Source organism: Pimephales promelas, chromosome 6, assembly GCF_988280905.1.
Source record: "Pimephales promelas chromosome 6, fPimPro1.hap1.1, whole genome shotgun sequence".
In the NCBI taxonomy this organism is placed as follows: Eukaryota; Metazoa; Chordata; class Actinopteri; order Cypriniformes; family Leuciscidae; genus Pimephales; species Pimephales promelas.
Genome location: NC_142774.1, coordinates 38,319,818 through 38,337,500, shown reverse-complemented (window position 1 = coordinate 38,337,500; position 17,683 = coordinate 38,319,818). Strand labels below are relative to the sequence as shown.

Genomic DNA, 17,683 nt, shown 5'->3' with positions numbered 1-17,683 from the left:
TTAGTAAAGGTTTATTTGCAATCCATAATAATGAAGCAAACGTGTTTTGCTGCAAAAACTGTACAGATGTAAGCATGACACAGAACATCTGATGCTATTTACAATGAACAAAAACAAAAATGAACATGTAAGTCTTGCTGAAACAAGAGAGCTCTCAAAAATTATGATCAAAAGCTCTGTTCCAAAACCTATAGAGCTGCCTTACCTGAACAATTATTATTATTTTTCTCTATTGAATTAATAATACAGTATCGTTCCATAGATTAGGGTCTGATTATTTTTTTAATGTTTTTGGAAGAAGTCTCAGAAGAAAAATCGGTAAAAATGCTAAAATTGTATTACAATTTAAAATAACTGGGCACTGTAAAAATGAAGATACAAATTAGTATTGAGTAATAATTAATCAAATTAATTCATTAAAGGTTAATCATTTAAAATGAGTAAAACTTACAACAACAACCAAAAAAACATAAATTGAAGTCACCATTATGGTGATCAGTGTTTGTTTTAAAATGACGGTTTTCTCCTTCAGTGATTCTGCTTGTTAACATAAGGTGTCTTCAATGAAGGCAATATAAAATAGAGTTCTAAATTAACCTTTTACATCTGTCTGTTAGTGAGATATTTTTGTAAAAAAAAAAAAAAAATGGTGTAAGCTTTACTCATTTTAAGTGGTTAACTTTTAAGGAATAATTTGATTCATTATTACTCAATTCTAATTTTGTTAAATTTAATTAATAATATTGCTTGTAATATGTGGCCAAAATTCTCTATCTATTGATTAGATCAAGCATATTAATTTTTTACAGTGTATTTGAATATATTATAAAATGCCATTTATTCCATGCGATCCAAGTTGAATTTTCAGCATTATTACACTTTTGATCAATTTAATGCATCTTTGCTGAAAATGTTTTTTTTTTTTTTTTTTGTTTTTTTTTTTATGTTTCGGTCTACTGTGATTCCTTAAAATGCTGTTTACAGGTTTTGGAACAGCGCTTAAATGCTTGTTATTAGTTATATTGAACTTCTACTTTGTATAAGATTCTCTGACCCCTCAAACATCAATGAAGTCCCCCTACTTGGTTGGCTTTTCGTGTGTCTTTAGGTGGCTAAATGGTTTGGCTTTTATAGTCTCAGTTTTTTAATCTTACCATTGCCATAGTCAGACCACAGCACAGGACGCGAGTTCATGCAGTCTCAGTTTCCATTTGGAAATCGTCTCATAACCCTGCCCCGATCTTCCTGTCTCCGCCTCCCACCTCCTCCATGTCGTCCTCGGAGAAGGGGCTGTCGGCGTGGTATCCTAACGCAGACGCGTGGTGCAGAAAGTCTGTGGAACGTGCAACATTCAGGGTGTCGTTTATGAACTTGTGTGGCCCTTCCTCATCGTCTTCCTCGTCCTCGTCGAGTTCGTCCTCTTCCTCGTGCTCCTCCACACTCTGAGCGAGAGCCCTGCGACCGTCCCGTCCTGGTCTCTCATTGGTCGGTTTGCTTCCCCCGCGTTGGCGTTCGACCTCGACCTGCGCGGCCTGTTCTTTAGCCTTACGACTGCGTTTCCACTTCATTCGCCGGTTCTGGAACCAGATCTTGACCTGTTTTACAGACAAACACACACGGATGTCAGCAAAATAAACACCTTCTGCCTGAGAAACAATAAGCAGATAAAGAAAACTTTGGACAATGACACCATATCAATGTTTTCTTTTTTTAATTCAAATTAGTATTATTTTCTTTCTCCAACCGAATGAGTCGAAATTTTAATAACTTTGGGTCTTTTTTTTCTTATTTTTTGGGGGTTCTGAAAGAAGTCTCTTACCAAGGTTGCATTTAGGCTATTTGATAAAAAATACAGTAAAATGAATAATGTGAAATCATCGCATTAATTAATCGCGATTAATCGTATCCAAAATAAAAGTTTGTGTTTGCAAAATATATGCGTGTGTAGTGTGTATAATTATTTTGTATATATAAATACACACACATGCATGTACCTGTATATATTTAAGAAATATTTGCATGTAAATACTGTATATATATATTTATACATAATTTAAACACATTTTTCTTAAATATATACATGTGTGTGAATTTGTATAGACAAAATAATTATACACACTACACACACATATATAATGAAAACACAAACTTTAATTTTGGATGTGATTAACCGCGATTAATCGTTGCCCAGCGCTAATTTTAATATATTTTAAAATGTAATTTTTTCCTGTGATCAAAGCTGAATTTTCAGCATCATTACTCCAGTCTTCAGTGTCACATGATCCTTCAGAAATCATTCTGATTTGCTGCTCAAGAAACACTACTGGATGTTGAAAATACACTGTGATTTGTAATCACAACATTTTTTCTTTTGTCAAATCAACTTAAATAATGTATGTAGTTCAGATAACATAATATTTTGAGTTTCTGATGATTAAATCAATCTTCATTGTTTTAACTCAATTTTTCAATTTCAATTAACTTAATTTTAAGGCAACCAGATTACTTACTTACATTTTTTTTTAAGTTAAACCAACAATATTTTACAGTGATTGTTGTGGAAACCTTGATAAATTTTTTTCCAGATTATTTGAATTATAGAAAGTCCGAAAGAACAACATTTGTTTGAAACAACATCTTTCTTTTCTGTTACTTTTGATCAATTGAATGCACCCTTGCTGAATAAAGTATTTTTTTTTTTTAATTATTACCTCAAAATTTTGTTCAGTAAATCCGTTAATCACTGAACTGTGGCATAATGTATCTCAAAACTCCTCCACTGGCTGACTTTCACACTTCTTTACCTGTGTCTCGGTCAGCATGAGTGATGTGGCCACTTCGAAGCGTTTGGGTCTGGAAAGGTACTTGTTAAGTTTAAACTGGTTTTCCAGCTCCAGTAGTTGTTGACTGGTGAATGCTGTCCGTGGCCTTCGACATTTACCCATCAAACCGGACTGGGGGGCGGCTGTACAACAAAACAAAAGAATGAGGACATTAATACATTGTATAAATTATAAACAGTTTTCCCACAAAAGAACATTAAATTGAGTTTTAGTTGTTAGTGGTCCAGGTCCATCCAACACTCTAAAAAAATGCTGGGTTGTTTTAACCCAATTTTGGGTAAAATATGGCCATAGGGTAAAAAATATCATTTAAAAATGCAACCCAATGGTTGGGTTTGTCCATATTTTACCCAAAATTGGGTTAAAACAACCCAGCATTTTTAGAGTGAAGTGATATTCTTTTATGTAGATCTTTGAGTGATTGGTTATTTCAAGTCTATAAAATGCAAATATTGTGCTGCAGTTTAACATAACTTCATGTTGAACTAAGGGCATAAATGTTTAGCAGCATTTTTACTTAAAAGCCTGCATAACGTCATTGGTAAAACTGTAAATCTCTTCCAAATTAATAAGAGGCCTCTTGTGCCGGTATATAAAAATTAAGCACCAGCCAAAAGGGATACAAGCTATAGTAATCCACGTCTAGATTATTTTTATGAGATTTTTGTCTCTTTTATATAATGTCAAGGACTTGCCGGGTTGGACACACACACACACACACACACACACACACACACACACACACACAAAAGAAAGCCTAGAATTTGTAGCTATCATTTACTATAATAGCTTTACTGCAGCTTATTGTTAAACACAGTTGAAGCGGAGCTGGGCGGCCATAAAATGCAAGAGCAAGCCATTAACTTAATGAAAATTCAATGAACGCTTTTGGGATTTTATTGATGAACTACAGTATGTTTAAGGTGTTTGTTTATAGTTTCTCTCACACACAAAGACAATATCCATCGAGCTGACATTTATGGCTTTATAAAAAAGCCAAAAATAAAATTATATTATTACAGTTTGGTGTAAATCCTGGTAACACCATAGAGAACATTGTTCAGTCAGAGTGTCAAAATGACTTTATTGTTGAGTTGTTGTTTCTTTAACTATCCAAGGATAATATAATCTTTCAATCATGTATATGAAGAGTGTAATGTTAAAAATGATGATCAGATATATTGACTATTTGTTTGTTTACAAATTTCTGCTTTTAATTTTCAAAAGCTCTTTTATTTGCAAATGCATGTAGAAAAAACCCCTAATACTTAGTCATAATTTCATTTAGCCACCTAGATTGTCATGTATAATTCAGCAAACTAATTTCGCCACATGTGACCACCATGATTTCAGTTTAATAATCCATCAAACAGGAGTTATAAACCATCATAATTGCTTAGTGACAAATTAACTCCAGGTGTTTCAAGAGTCACAGGTGTGTAAGCACATCTCTCTCCGTCTGTTTGCTTTTCCTCACCTTTGATTATGTTGAAAAGGATTTCATGAGCTTTTACAATGTTTGCTTTCAAACCGACAATGGCGGTACTAATGCAACAAAATTTTGGTGTATGACAGTAATGATGCAATAATGATGGAGGTGCACAATTTACGTATTCTGCATGATTTGGAGAAAACTTCTATATTTTTCTATTTACGTCAGATGCTTTTGTAGTTTTTTTTTTTTTTTAATACGGAAAAACTGTAATTTGTGTTCATGTGATTTCTGAGTATACAGCATTATTACGGAATAAGAAATTATTTCTTTCGAAAAACAAAAAGTCAAATTAGAACAAATAATAGCTTCAAATGGAACTTTTAATGCTTCACATATCATGTGTTTATAGTTAAGCAGGTCAAAAACTTTAAACATATTTTATAATATAGCCTATATAGTTATATTCAGATGCAATTAATTTATTTTCATACAGCCCCGTGAAAGTAGATCAGCTAAACAGTAAATAAATAAAATCGTTATACACCTCTCAAATTCAATCAATAAGAATAACAAACGTCAATCATTTAAGGATTGTTGAATGTTTAGTAATGATTTAACAAAGTGTTACCCACTCATCTGCATGCTACCCCACTCACAGGTGTAATCGGGCAGTCGTGGTACCATGATGCCGGCTCGTATCCAGTGCTCCAGCGGTAAAGACCCGGCCATCGCCGCCGCCTTCAGTTGCTCCGGGTACGGGTGCGTCAGCTGCGTAAAACCCGAGTACGCCAGGGCGGGGTGCTGACCTCCCAACGCTGAAATGGGGTACATGGGCGTCGTGTACATGCCTGGAAGTGAAGTGAGTCCCGGGTGTGGGAGATTGAGCAGCCCTGGTTTAGGTATGATTCCGGTTTGGAGGTGTATGGCGCAGGGGGACGGAGTGTCTGCGCGCCTGCAGGACACCGGACTACCAGTCGGGCTGTCGCTGCTCAGTCCAGGTGATACTTCTCGTGTCCCTCGATGTGGTTCTTCAGCCAGAAGAGCGTCGATCCTGAAGTTCTTTGATTTTTCCATTGCAACGCTTCTAGGTTGTTTGGAGTTGCAGGAAAACACTTGGATAGCTGTGTTTTACGCACAGAAACATGCGTTTTAAACACGATTAGTGATACTTTCTGCTCTATTTTAACTCGTGGGATATGTAGAGTTCAGTCTAAATGATATTTGGAACTCAGCCCATGAGAGTAGTTAATAAAGTATCTCTAAACTTTTACGCACACGAAAGAAAACGCGCCCATAAAGGATACACTATCGCTAAATCGTTCTTTAACACGGCGGTCTCTTGTTTAGAACAGTATCTCTGTCATCTACCCTGCTCTCTGAACCTCTCCGCGCGTTCACATCGCAGTCATAACGCCTTTGTGAGCGCTGATTGGCTGCTTGCGGGAGTAGATCACTTGACAGTTTTCTAATTAACTAATCATACTGTAGTAGTACAGACTCTTCGTGCACGTCCTTGGACTGAGACTTGTTCCTCAACCAACATCAGACTGCATGAAAGTGCATGAAATCAAGCGTTACTCAGTTATAGCTCAGTTAATCGCACCAACTGCATGTTTAAAGGTATCCCTAAATCATCTAAATGCATTAATAAATTACATAATAATGAAATAAAAATTGTCGCGATAAGTTTTTTATTTTTATTTTGTAAGATTATGATGCTGCTTTTATTATTTGTTAGACCTTAAACCTGCAATTGGTTCAATATAATTTTTTATTAATTATTCAGTATCTCACATAATATCAATTTAAAAATAACCTCACTGAGCAGTTTTCCATGATGCAGCCTATATTAATAGCCTACTAATAATGTAGTAATCTAATATTTTTTTACGACCCGCTTATTTAAAGAATTTCGTCTGTATTATCAAGGTAATTTAATTTTATGACTTTACATTATACATAGACAATATATTAACCTATAAAATAAGTCAAATGTTTGCAGCATTAAATGGTCTGATTAAAAAGTGTTGTCACATAACCCTACTATAAGATCTACATTTCAACTGTTTCTTTCAAATTCATTATGACTAAATTAACCAGACTATATGGATTTAGACAATTAAAATATTTGTAAGCTGAGGTTGCGTCATATATATATATATATATATATATATAATATGATAAATGCTTGTACGGCGTAGAATCTCTCATCAGTTCGAAAATACAGTTTATTGCTCATTTTCATGGACTTGAGTGTCTATTCCACTACTGTATATATGACGGGAATTAAGATGCTTTTAATAAAATGTACTTAAGACAGAAGAGTCGGATCGAAAAAAACACATAAATTCGACCGCATTAACATCGTGCGAGCCTAAATAATCATCACATTTATTGCTGTAGTGAATATATTCTACAATCTTCTGTATAAATGCAAACACAAAGTATGCATTGGCTATAACAGGGGGAAACAAATAATAAACATAGTTGTATACCTATATAAAATAATGAATGAAATAGGCAATTCATTCGAAACCTTCATTCCATGGCCTGCTTGTCGTAAACACGCAATAAATCGAGACGAAATGAATTGCAATTCGCAGCTGTTATTTTAAATATTGCGTACATGGAAAGGCCAGATTAATAACATGGAAACAGTCCCTCCACAGGCGACGTGAGGCTGAAACTCTGATATCTTCGCCTTGACCCGAGAAGATTGAAGCATCCCGCCCCTCTATACCGTTAATGCGCTCCGGGCTGCGACTCTGAAGCTGTGTGACTCAACACCTGGTGTGCTGCCTACATAGACAACATGCAGTCTACATCGGTCATGTCTTTGAGGACAATATATCGTACATCATTGAATTGTACATGAAAAAAAAAATGTAAATAAAAAATAAGTGGGTGATTTATAAAAGACGCTTCTTCCCATTATGATCAATTTTTTTTTTTTTAATTTAACCAAATATGTGTCTACCAAATATGCTGTCTAGCTAGGCAGCTCAGTAGGTTTTGAGACACAGCCATTGGAGATAATTTGCGCAAGAGAAAGAAAGCGCTCTTCGCATCTTCCCAGCATCCTCTACCTCTCCCTCCCCTCGGCCGGTGCGCTGCTTTTATGATTTAAAAGTAATTTAAACAGTCCGGCCACTGGTAAATCCGTCTTTGGCACCCTGTGACAGAGGTGCGCAAATTAAATTGAATCAATGGCACCGCCGGCCTCGTGTCACGTCCTCTCTATAGGCCTATTGCGCGCGCGCGCATGCAGGTTTGTTGCATGCTTACCAGTGATTTATTGCAGTGACATGCATTGCAAAAATAGGACTGCTGACATGTATCTGTACAAAAATGATTGTGATTTTTCTGGTGTATTTCTTTAATTAGAATGTTTAGATTTAATTTAAGATGTTGCATTGTTTTGCAGATGCATTATATTGTGTTCTTTCTAAACATTATGTCTGAATGGCCTATCCACACTCATATATTGATGGAAATCTAAGTTTTATGTTTTACTTAAAGGGATTGGCTAGTTCACCTAAAAAATTTAAATTGTGTCATTACTCACCCAAGTTGTTTCAAACCTCTTTGAGTTTTATTCTGTTGAACACAAAAGAAGATAGCCTACTTAAAAAAAAACAAATGTTGGAAACCAGACAGATGACGGTATAGCCATTGACTTCCATATGAAAAAAAAATACTGTGGAAGTCAATGGCTATCATTAATTGACTGGTTAGGGGTGGTGATGGCACAGTGCACAAGACACATGCCTTTGGTGTGAGAGACCCAGGTTCGAATAAACTGTGAGACACAAATGTGTCCCTGAGCAAGACACTTAACCCTCCAGTGGCGTGCGAGCTCTGACATAATTAGCAATTGTAAGGCACTTTGGATAAAAGCGTCAGCTAAATGAATAAATGTAAATGTACAAATATTCTTCAACATATCTGCTTTTGTTCCATACAGAAACAAAACTCATACAGGTTTGGAACGAGGGTGAGTACATCATTTTTCATTTTTGGGTGAACTATCCCTTTAAGAAGTTTTTCCTAAAGTTCCTTAATTGTTGATACACAGTAAAGGACTTGATGAGAACTGTTCAAGTTCAAGATATGATAAAGATATTTTTAAATACTTCATATTGATATCATTTTAATTTTCAATGTGTCCGCAGACCGAGATGTTTGAGCACAGTAGTAATTTTTTTTTTACATTTTACACAAAATAATGAATGTTCTAAAGTAAAATTGTGAATTTTGTTCTGTTTTACTACATAGATCAATATGTTCACATATCGCCTTTAGATCACATATCACAGTGCGCTCTCTTGATGTGCCTTTCAAAGTCAAAGTTTATCATTTAATTTAAGGCCTGTAAACTTTAGTACCCGTCGTGTTTATAGAACATTAAAGGCCTTATCGCTGATTTCAGACATATTCTTCGGTCATTATCGCAGCTCAGCAGTGATCAGACTCATGACCTCTGTTTGATCCTCTGCCCGAGTCAGCAGTTCACTTCTGATTAGCATGACCCTAATTCCAGTCTGAGACAAACTGGCCTGTTGTTCATCTTTATTTTGAACTATAATGTGTCTGGAGCAATAATAATATCCTGGAAGTAATATTTGCGTGGACCCCTCACATCAGAAAAGGTAAAAATCGAGTCTATTATTAGATGTTTTATTAAACGTGTGCCATTTTAGTGTACCAACTTTTGAAAAATTAGTGTGAGGTTGCATCTAATGCATTATACTAATTATTCGTGCTCAGGAAAGATCTCTGAGGACGGCTTCTTCCTGGCAGAGCTTCTGAACGCTGATAAATATCCAGCTTTTACCCAAATGACAGAAAGTAACTTAAAATCATTCTTTATCTATGGTTTTGTCCTCGATTTGCACCTTTCAGTGTAATTTGTGCCGCTAAATGTAATATGCTTTTATCAGGACTCATAAATTCATCTAGGCTGGCATGAAATGATGTTGCTTTATTATGTTGATCAGTTTTGTCATGGCTACAATGACTCTGTGATGGGTCAGGAAGCAATTGTTAGTTCAGATAAGACGACTTCAAAGGTAATTATGACACCTCCTGTCCTCTCCATCTAAAAAAAACACTCTTCATATTTACATTCAGGGTAATTTATGCAGTGTGTCTTAACTGATAGAATATTTAATCAAAATATTAAGAATAATATATATTTAAATAATTTTTAATATTAACTTTCAACAAAATATATACACACAGTATAGTCAATCTATTTTTTTTTAAATTGGTCATCAATTTATAGTATTTCTATTCTGTTATTCAGAAAAACAAATAGTTATTTATGTCTCAAAGCACATAATATTACAATAATAATGAACATAGAGCTCAGAATTGTACCACCTGACTGTTGCCGTTTAATGTCAGTGTTGATAGTGTTGCCATGGAAATGCATAAGTCATGAACCGCTCTGAGTATAATGTCACGGGTTTCGTAATCTCTTTCAAATTACTGAAGTTATAGCGTGCCGTGAACGCAGCATAAGAAGCTTTTTTTGCCCTATACGCCTTCCACAGTCGATATACACTCACCTAAAGGATTATTAGGAACACTAAATTTGACCCCCTTTCGCCTTCAGAACTGCCTTAATTCTAAGTGGCATTGATTCAACTTTAAGCATTCTTTAGATGTTGGCCTCTATTTGGATGGCTTGTTGTTTCTTATGTTTCACCTGTATGTCTTGAATATAGCCTTCGAACGTATATTGCAGCCCCTTTTGCCTACTTCTATCGGACACTTTATTTGCTGCTTCACAAAAGTTTGATAACATTTCAGCAGGAAGAGCTGTCACAGCATAAGCCATGTTGATACCAAACTACAGCCAAATGAAGTTTGACGGAAGTAGCAACAGTAACTAAGGGGGGTGGGGCTTAGCCAAAGGTGAATTGGCACTAAGGGGCCTAAAGTGTGCCAATAAAACCTCACCACCCCACACCATTATACCACCACCACCAGCCTGCACAGTGTTAACAAGGCAACATTTTTCCAGTCTTCAACTGTGCAATTTTGGCGCGCTCTTGCAAATTGTAGCCTCTTTTTCCCATTTGTAGTGGAGATGAGTGGTACCCGGTGGGGTCTTCTGCTGTTGTAGCCCATCCGCCTCAAGGTTGTGCGTGTTGTGGCTTCACAAATGCTTTGCTGCATACCTCGGTTGTAACGAGTGGTTATTTCAGTCAAAGTTGCTCTTATCAGCTTGAATCAGTCGACGACTAATGAGTAAGAGAGATCTCAGATTTCATCAAAAATATCTTAATTTGTGTTCCGAAGATGAACGAAGGTCTTACGGGTTGGAAGAACATGAGCGTAAGTAAATACTAACAGAATTTTCATTTTTGGGTGAACTAACCCTTTAACTTAGTGATTGCTGTCACAATGCGAAGAGATTTTCAACCAGCATTACAAAAAAAAAAATGTGTCTGGAACAAATCACCTTTGATAAAAAAGACTTAAATTAAAACCCAAGCACAAGAGTTCAATCAGCCACCTGTTTGTTTTTTCCACACAGGTAACAAACGCACCTTACGCTTTCAGAGATGGTGTGAGGTTTATGGCGGTTTAATGGGCCGCCTTTAACAAGCAGGTTTTTTATGGCCCCACACAAGGGCCTCATTGTGTGCTTGTAGATAAACAACCCATATTGTACCAATCACACACACGAAGACGTAATTACTTTCACCCTGATATCCCTGCTATCTCAACGCACCATTATCTCTTCCTTTAAGAGGGAAAACTGAGGGCTTTGAAGTTCCTTTCTCCCAGTGAATCCTCCTGCCCGTTTCCCGCTCTCCATAATCTTTCATTATCTCCGCTTACCTACAGCATATGTGCTAATTGATGTTGGTTTTGCGATGGAATAGAACGAATCTCCTTTGAAGCCGGGCGGCAAAGTGACATATTAAGTCAATGAGGAAGTTAAAGTCATTAGCACACAGTAAGTGTGGCCTTTATTGGCTAATTTGTCTGAGAATGGCAACCTTTGGTTGAGATGGAGTCGGGACGCTTTCAACTTGTTGCAGGCAAGATAATACATCAAATAATAAGGCAATTTTTACACTTATTTAACAAATGAACCTACACCATACACAGATTTACTGCATGTTGCCGTTGGTAACCTTGCATTACAAATGGCTTTAATGCAAAATATTATTATTATTTTTTTTATTGATTAACATCGCATTCAAATTACTACATAATCGCTGAAAGATGTGGCCTTTGGTTTTTCGATTGCAAGTCCCCATGATGCTTGACATTTTGAATCTACTTGTGGTGCTTTCTTCTGGATCATAGAGAATTGAACAAACCCTTAACATTATTGGTCCCATCGTTTGTGCTACGAGCATGAATATTACTTAAAATCATGTGACTTGTGTAGCAATGACCCTGAACACCCTAGCAATGACCTTGAAACAATTAGCAACACACTAGAATATATATTTATATACTGCTATAGTATTTATTATACTGTGTATATATATATATATATATATATATATATATATATATATATTCAAACTAAAAGTTTTACTAATTTATGTGCTTTTTAATTTTTTATTAGTTTTAGTTTTTTAATATACATATTTTTATTATCAAAAGAATATAAAATAGGAGACTGTGTTATTTTAGTATTATTTATTATAGTGTTCATTCATTTTATATATATATATATATATATATAGCACTGAGCTTTTCGTTTTGTATTTTCAATTTTCATTTTAATGTGGGTTTAAGTTTTAGTCATGTACGATTGTCATTTTTATTTAGCTTTAATTTATTAACGTTTATTTCAGTTGGTTGCCACATTTCTAATTTCTAATGTTTTTTTTATTTTTATTTATTGTACCAAAAATGATTTTTATTAGTTTTAGTTAACAATAGCAAAAATGCACACTAGCAACCACCTTGCATATGTTTGCCGAACACATTTTCTTCAGAAGATTTTTCATGCAGAAGTTCAAGCATATTTTAATATTATTTATCACACCAGTTCATACTTCATTATAGCTTAATATGTAGGAGAATTATAGTCCTCTCCAGTGAGATACACATGGATGTTCCTGTATTAGTTTAATCCTCGACACAGTGGTGTTGTTTGACTGAATAACGCAGCTTCATGTCATCTCATGAAGGGTGAGAAACATCTCCTAGACATTGACCTCTATTTGCCTCCCTAGTCTGAAAGCTTTATCTCCACATCCTACAAGAGGGCAACCCTTAGAGAACAATACCCCACCAGCTCTCTCTATTCTTCCATTGTCTCACTCACACGTTCCCTCTAATGACCTGTGAGAATTGAAGACTTCCCAGACAACAATTGTGACAGCTCACACAGTGCCTAAACGGCTTGATTAATGATATAGACATGTTATGTTAAAATGTGAGTGTGTGTGGGCAGCAGATGTTGACACCATCTATTAAGCACTTCAATTTGTCCTTGGTAAAAATTTGCATGGATATGCACAATCTATTTATCCATGCAGAAAAGTGGACACCAGACTGTCCAAGAGTGAAAGAATAGACATTTGTTGAGCCAAAATGGAAATTTTGAGGACGTGTTGAGTTGAAATATTCATGAAGAAAATTACGTTGATTTTTTTTAATTTTTTTTTTTAACGTGTTAAGGATTTTAAAATGAATGCTTAACGTTGTGGCACATTCGAAACAAAAACATTAATTAATATTACTGCACTGTAAAAATGAATATGCTTTATCTAATCAATTGTGGCAACAGATTACAAGCAAATCTAACAAATTAGAATTGAGTAATAATTAATCAAAATATTCCTTAAAGGGATACTCCACTTTTTTTGGAAATAGGCTCATTTTACAACTCCCCCAGAGTTAAACAGTTGGGTTTTACCGTTTTCGAATGTATTCAGCCGATTTTCTGATATTTAGAAGAATATCAGTAACCAGACAGTTTCTGGTCTCATTGACTTCCATAGTATTTTTTTCCCCTACTATGGAAGTCAATGGGACCAGAAACTGTCTGGTTACTGATATTCTTCTAAATATCAGAAAATCGGCTGAATGGATTCAAAAACGGTAAAAATAAACTGTTTAACTCTGAGGGAGTTGTAAAATGAGCCTATTTCCAAAAAAAGTGGAGTATCCCTTTAAAAGTTAACCATTTAAAGTTTACACCAAAAATTTTTACAAAAATATCCCACTAACAGACGTCAAAGATTAATTAAGAACTCTTTATTTTATATTGCCATCATTGAAGACACCTGATGTTGACCAGCAGAATCACAGAAGGAGAAAACCGTAATTTTAAAACAAACACTGATCACCATAATGGTGACTTCAATTTATGTTTTTTTTTTTGGTGTTGTAATAAGTTTTACTCATTTTAAATGGTTAAATTTTAAGGAATTAATTTGATTAATTATTACTCAATACTAATTTGTTAAATTTAATTAATAATATTGCTTGTTGTAATCTGTTGCCACAATTTTTTTTTTTATTCGATAGAGCATATTCATTTTTACAGTGTGAATCAACCTGCAGTTAACAACAACCAAAGTCGTTTTTATCAGACAGATCAGGTAGAAATGACTCCTTTAAGGGTTCATTTCTTGTTATCCTGTGGGCCTGTATATGTTAAGATAAAACTATAATGTTCATCTTAAGTCTGGTCATTTGAACAAAAAACAACGACTAATAATCAAGCGAATGCATGAAATATTTGGAATATTGAATGTAACTGTTTAATCTTATCGGGACATTGTCAAACATAAATGTGGTCTTCTAAGGGAGACATAAAATCTTTCTGTGCTATGTAAATCTGATTTACAATGTCTGGGAAGTCTGTCGGAGTAGCTTTATGCCCAAATTATTGAGCTGGTAGATCGAGGTTATTGAGGTAAGCAGTCTAACTGTTTTGCCAATATAGGAACCCTGTTGAAATTGCCACGCTCCAGTTTTGCACTTCACTTCTGACTGTCGAGCTTCGACCACTATCGGATTGCCAAATGAAAAAATCAATTACTCCGTCAAGCTGTCGAATTTTACTCAATTCCTCATAAATTGTCTGAACAACAAATGGCTTTTTGGTGTCAGTATTTCGATTGAGGGTCTGTGTCACCTTAGCTGTGATCAAATCGAGTCCAACATCTCTCTCAAGCTCTTATTGGATGAAATTTATTCATCAACAGCTGCTAAGTAAAGGCCACAGCATAAGTAAGTGGCTGCATTAGAATATAAGAGTATGGAAAAGCAATGAACCTAATGTTGACTTCTGACTGAATCATTATATTATTTATGAACAGGTTGCAACGGCTCACTACTGTTTGTTAGTACTGTTCCTTTTTGCTTTATCATTGGCAAATATATTAGTATTCCTTAATTTTATTTGTGTATCTCTATTGGGTGCAAGGATGTATTCATTTCCATTTCCAGGTCATTCTCAGAAAATGGTACTATGCATCACCCCATGACTTATACTGATAGAATTAAGGGATACAGAATGTAGTCACATTATTTGATAGATTTAATAGATAAATCATGTTTGCATAGTGCATGTCCCCATTTACAACTACTATATACATGAAGAATCCATTTAGCTTATTTTGGAAATTTTAAAATGTTTTTTTTTTTTTTCTGAAATACTTCATGTATTTTCTGCGAATATTCAGTTTATTTATCCTTGCACTTTATAACCAATTAAAATAAATTCAACATATGTTCCCTGACCCGTAGATTTCTAGCTCAACCATTTGCTCAGAATGACCCATCCACGTTCCCAGTCCTCTCCTGTAACTCTCATGAAGATGAGGCAGTCCGCGATGTCATTGATAGATGCTGTGGGGGGGGGATATAATACTCAGTTCATTTCATCATAGGGTTAATTAACTGGCGCTCGATTGGACCTGAGGTTAATCTGTGTGCCGAACTGACACATTGCCGTTCATCACTCTCATCACTCCATCCCCCTCTCCTCCTCCTGTCCTCCTCTTCCGTGCACTCGTCCAGAGGAAGACGGGTCAATTAGTTCATGTCTTTTCACACAGATGGCCCGCTGGTCCTGCTGCCGGCAGCTAATTGACTGAAATGAGCAACCACGCCCCCTTATAAAACACATTCAACATGTTTAATCAAGGATTGGAGGCAGTGTACACTGCAGCCTTAAACATAAAGGATTAGTCATTGCATGCGCTAATATAAAATAAAGGGGGACTTAGTAAATAAAGGGGGAATAAAATAAAGGGGGAACGAGGGAATTCCTGAGTTGCGACGTCACTTTGGAAAACAGTCTCGACAAGTCGAACCATAAACACCGTTCATACAGTTCAGCTCACTTAGCAAGGCGTTCTTGGTTCGACTAGTCGAGACTGTTTTCCAAAGATGGCGCTGCCTATATATATACGAAGTGGACTGTCTTTATAAAATATCTTCTTATTTAAGGGTCTGTACAACTTTCTCAGTACTTTGTTTTGCATGTATGGACCCTCATTATGTTATTGTGTTAGTGTGGGGCTATTTTGAGCCTGGTTAGTGGTATAAACTAGCGATTTCTTTTTACTTATTAAATGCCCCCATTACTAGCGTTATATAAGTTTTTAGAGATAAAACTCTTTACATTCGATTATCATGAAAACAAATCTCAGAGAACGGTTGACTAGGTACCGATGTTTTATTAGACCAAAGGTTCATTTTGCGCCGGAGTTCTCCTTGAACAAAAACACCTATTGTGTGGAAATATTGACGATTCTTTTGTCATAATGCATAAATTCTACGCTATCTCACAACCAATTCGTACGAATTCGACGAATGATTAAAAAGCGTCTAATTCGTACAAATTCATACGACCTCACTCGTACGAATTTGTACGATTTGTCTAAACCCACGTGATGGGTAGGTTTAGGGGCGGGGAAAGGGGTACGATTTAGCAAAAGTGAGATTGTATGAATTGTTACGAATTAGCCACTTTTTAATCATTCGTCGAATTCGTACGATTTGGTCGTGAGATCAGGTTGATATATTTTAACATAAAATAAGACAATTGAAGACAAGATGGAGGCTCACTGACATACTTTAAAATATATTTCAGCATTTTGTTAATCGACGGCCTACTACCCCTTAGTAACTTTAACCCAATCCGATCGCGTCTCTCCCGGTATTTGTGTTATTATTAGTGTTTGGAAATTTAAAAAATGGCCTCTGGTCTCCTTGCCTGCGTACCGCAGCATTAGCAGGCGTTAAGCTTTTTTTGCTAACCTTGCAATCTTGCATTCAAGTGGCTTTGGATTTATGAATGGAAGTGAAGCGCTGGTAGGTCACATAACAGTAACAACATGGAGAATGTAGTACGTCCAAATTTCATTCATATTACCCATATTCATACTATATCACATACTTTTTTAACAGTCACTAAGTAAGTTCCAATTCAAATGAAGTATACCTGTTCGATGCGGATAATGCAGTGTGAGGGGCATGTCAAATGAATTTCCACTTCTCGCCAGAAGATTGCGCAGGTCCAAAATGGGTACCGCATTATATTATACAGGTACAATACTGCTGAAGTTTCAAATGATTAGTAAACTGTAATGCAAAAACTAAAACCATTCCAGTGCACTCAGTGTCCAAATTCACTCTCTCACTCCAAACTATATTAGAGAAGTGTAGTCACTTTTTGCTCTTGCACAATTCGGTTGAATAAATGTTTCAGTTACTCAATGATTTAGTGTATTTTTCACAGTACACATCCGGGACTTACCACAGACACCTAGATGCAAAACATAACATTTCTGCAGCGCTTAATACATCTCACCAGTCAAGTGAAATACTCTAGTGCAAAGCTTCAAGGAGATGAATGTTTGTGCATATGTGTACATGTATATGTGTAAACCGGTGTATTTGTGTGTCTTGAGAGATTACACACCTCATTTATCAGAGCACTTCACCTTGTGGCAGAAGGTTGTAATCCAGAGTGGAACCATCCACTTGGTATAATTACACCCATTAAAGGTGCCGCCGTCCTGAGTTCCATCACCTCATTCAATGTCTTCCCCTTCAGCGCTGCATGTTCGTCTAAAAAATTGATAGCCTGTACCAAAACTAGCAATAAATATCATTCAAGCAATAGTAACATTGATATTGGCATTTTTTTTCAGCATTGCAAGACATTCTAGGAATCAAATAGATCGAATCATAAACACAACTGCTCAAAAAGATATATAGTTAATGTAAAAAATAATCCTGTAAAAAAACGGTAAACTACTGGCAGCTGTGGTTGCCAGCATTGTACCGTAAAAATACGGTGTGTTACTCTTTTTAAAATTAACAGCTATATACCATATTGTCAGCTAGAGTATAAAACTTTAATTTAACAGCCATATGCTCTAACTCAAAAACAGTAACACACTGT

General features: G+C 35.7%; 1 protein-coding gene across 3 annotated transcripts in view; it reads right to left on the bottom strand.

The window, feature by feature from the left end:
* mnx2b (motor neuron and pancreas homeobox 2b) overlaps window positions 1-5,755 on the bottom strand; it is a 6,495-nt gene extending 740 nt beyond the window's left edge. Inside the window, exons 1-3 of one of the 3 annotated variants that reach the window (XR_005625886.2) lie at window positions 4,911-5,755; window positions 2,805-2,965; window positions 1,155-1,595 (exon numbers count right to left, since the gene is read on the bottom strand). Coding sequence is in view for 2 of the 3 variants with exons in the window: in XM_039694101.2 (XP_039550035.1) it covers window positions 1,224-1,595; window positions 2,805-2,965; window positions 4,911-5,352 (975 nt within the window). In the remaining variant the exon portion in view is untranslated. Of the gene's footprint in view, window positions 1,596-2,804; window positions 2,966-4,910 lie in introns of all 3 variants that reach the window. The other 2 variants (XM_039694101.2, XM_039694102.2) reach the window with 2 other exon arrangements.
* Window positions 5,756-17,683: the final 11,928 nt, after the last annotated feature.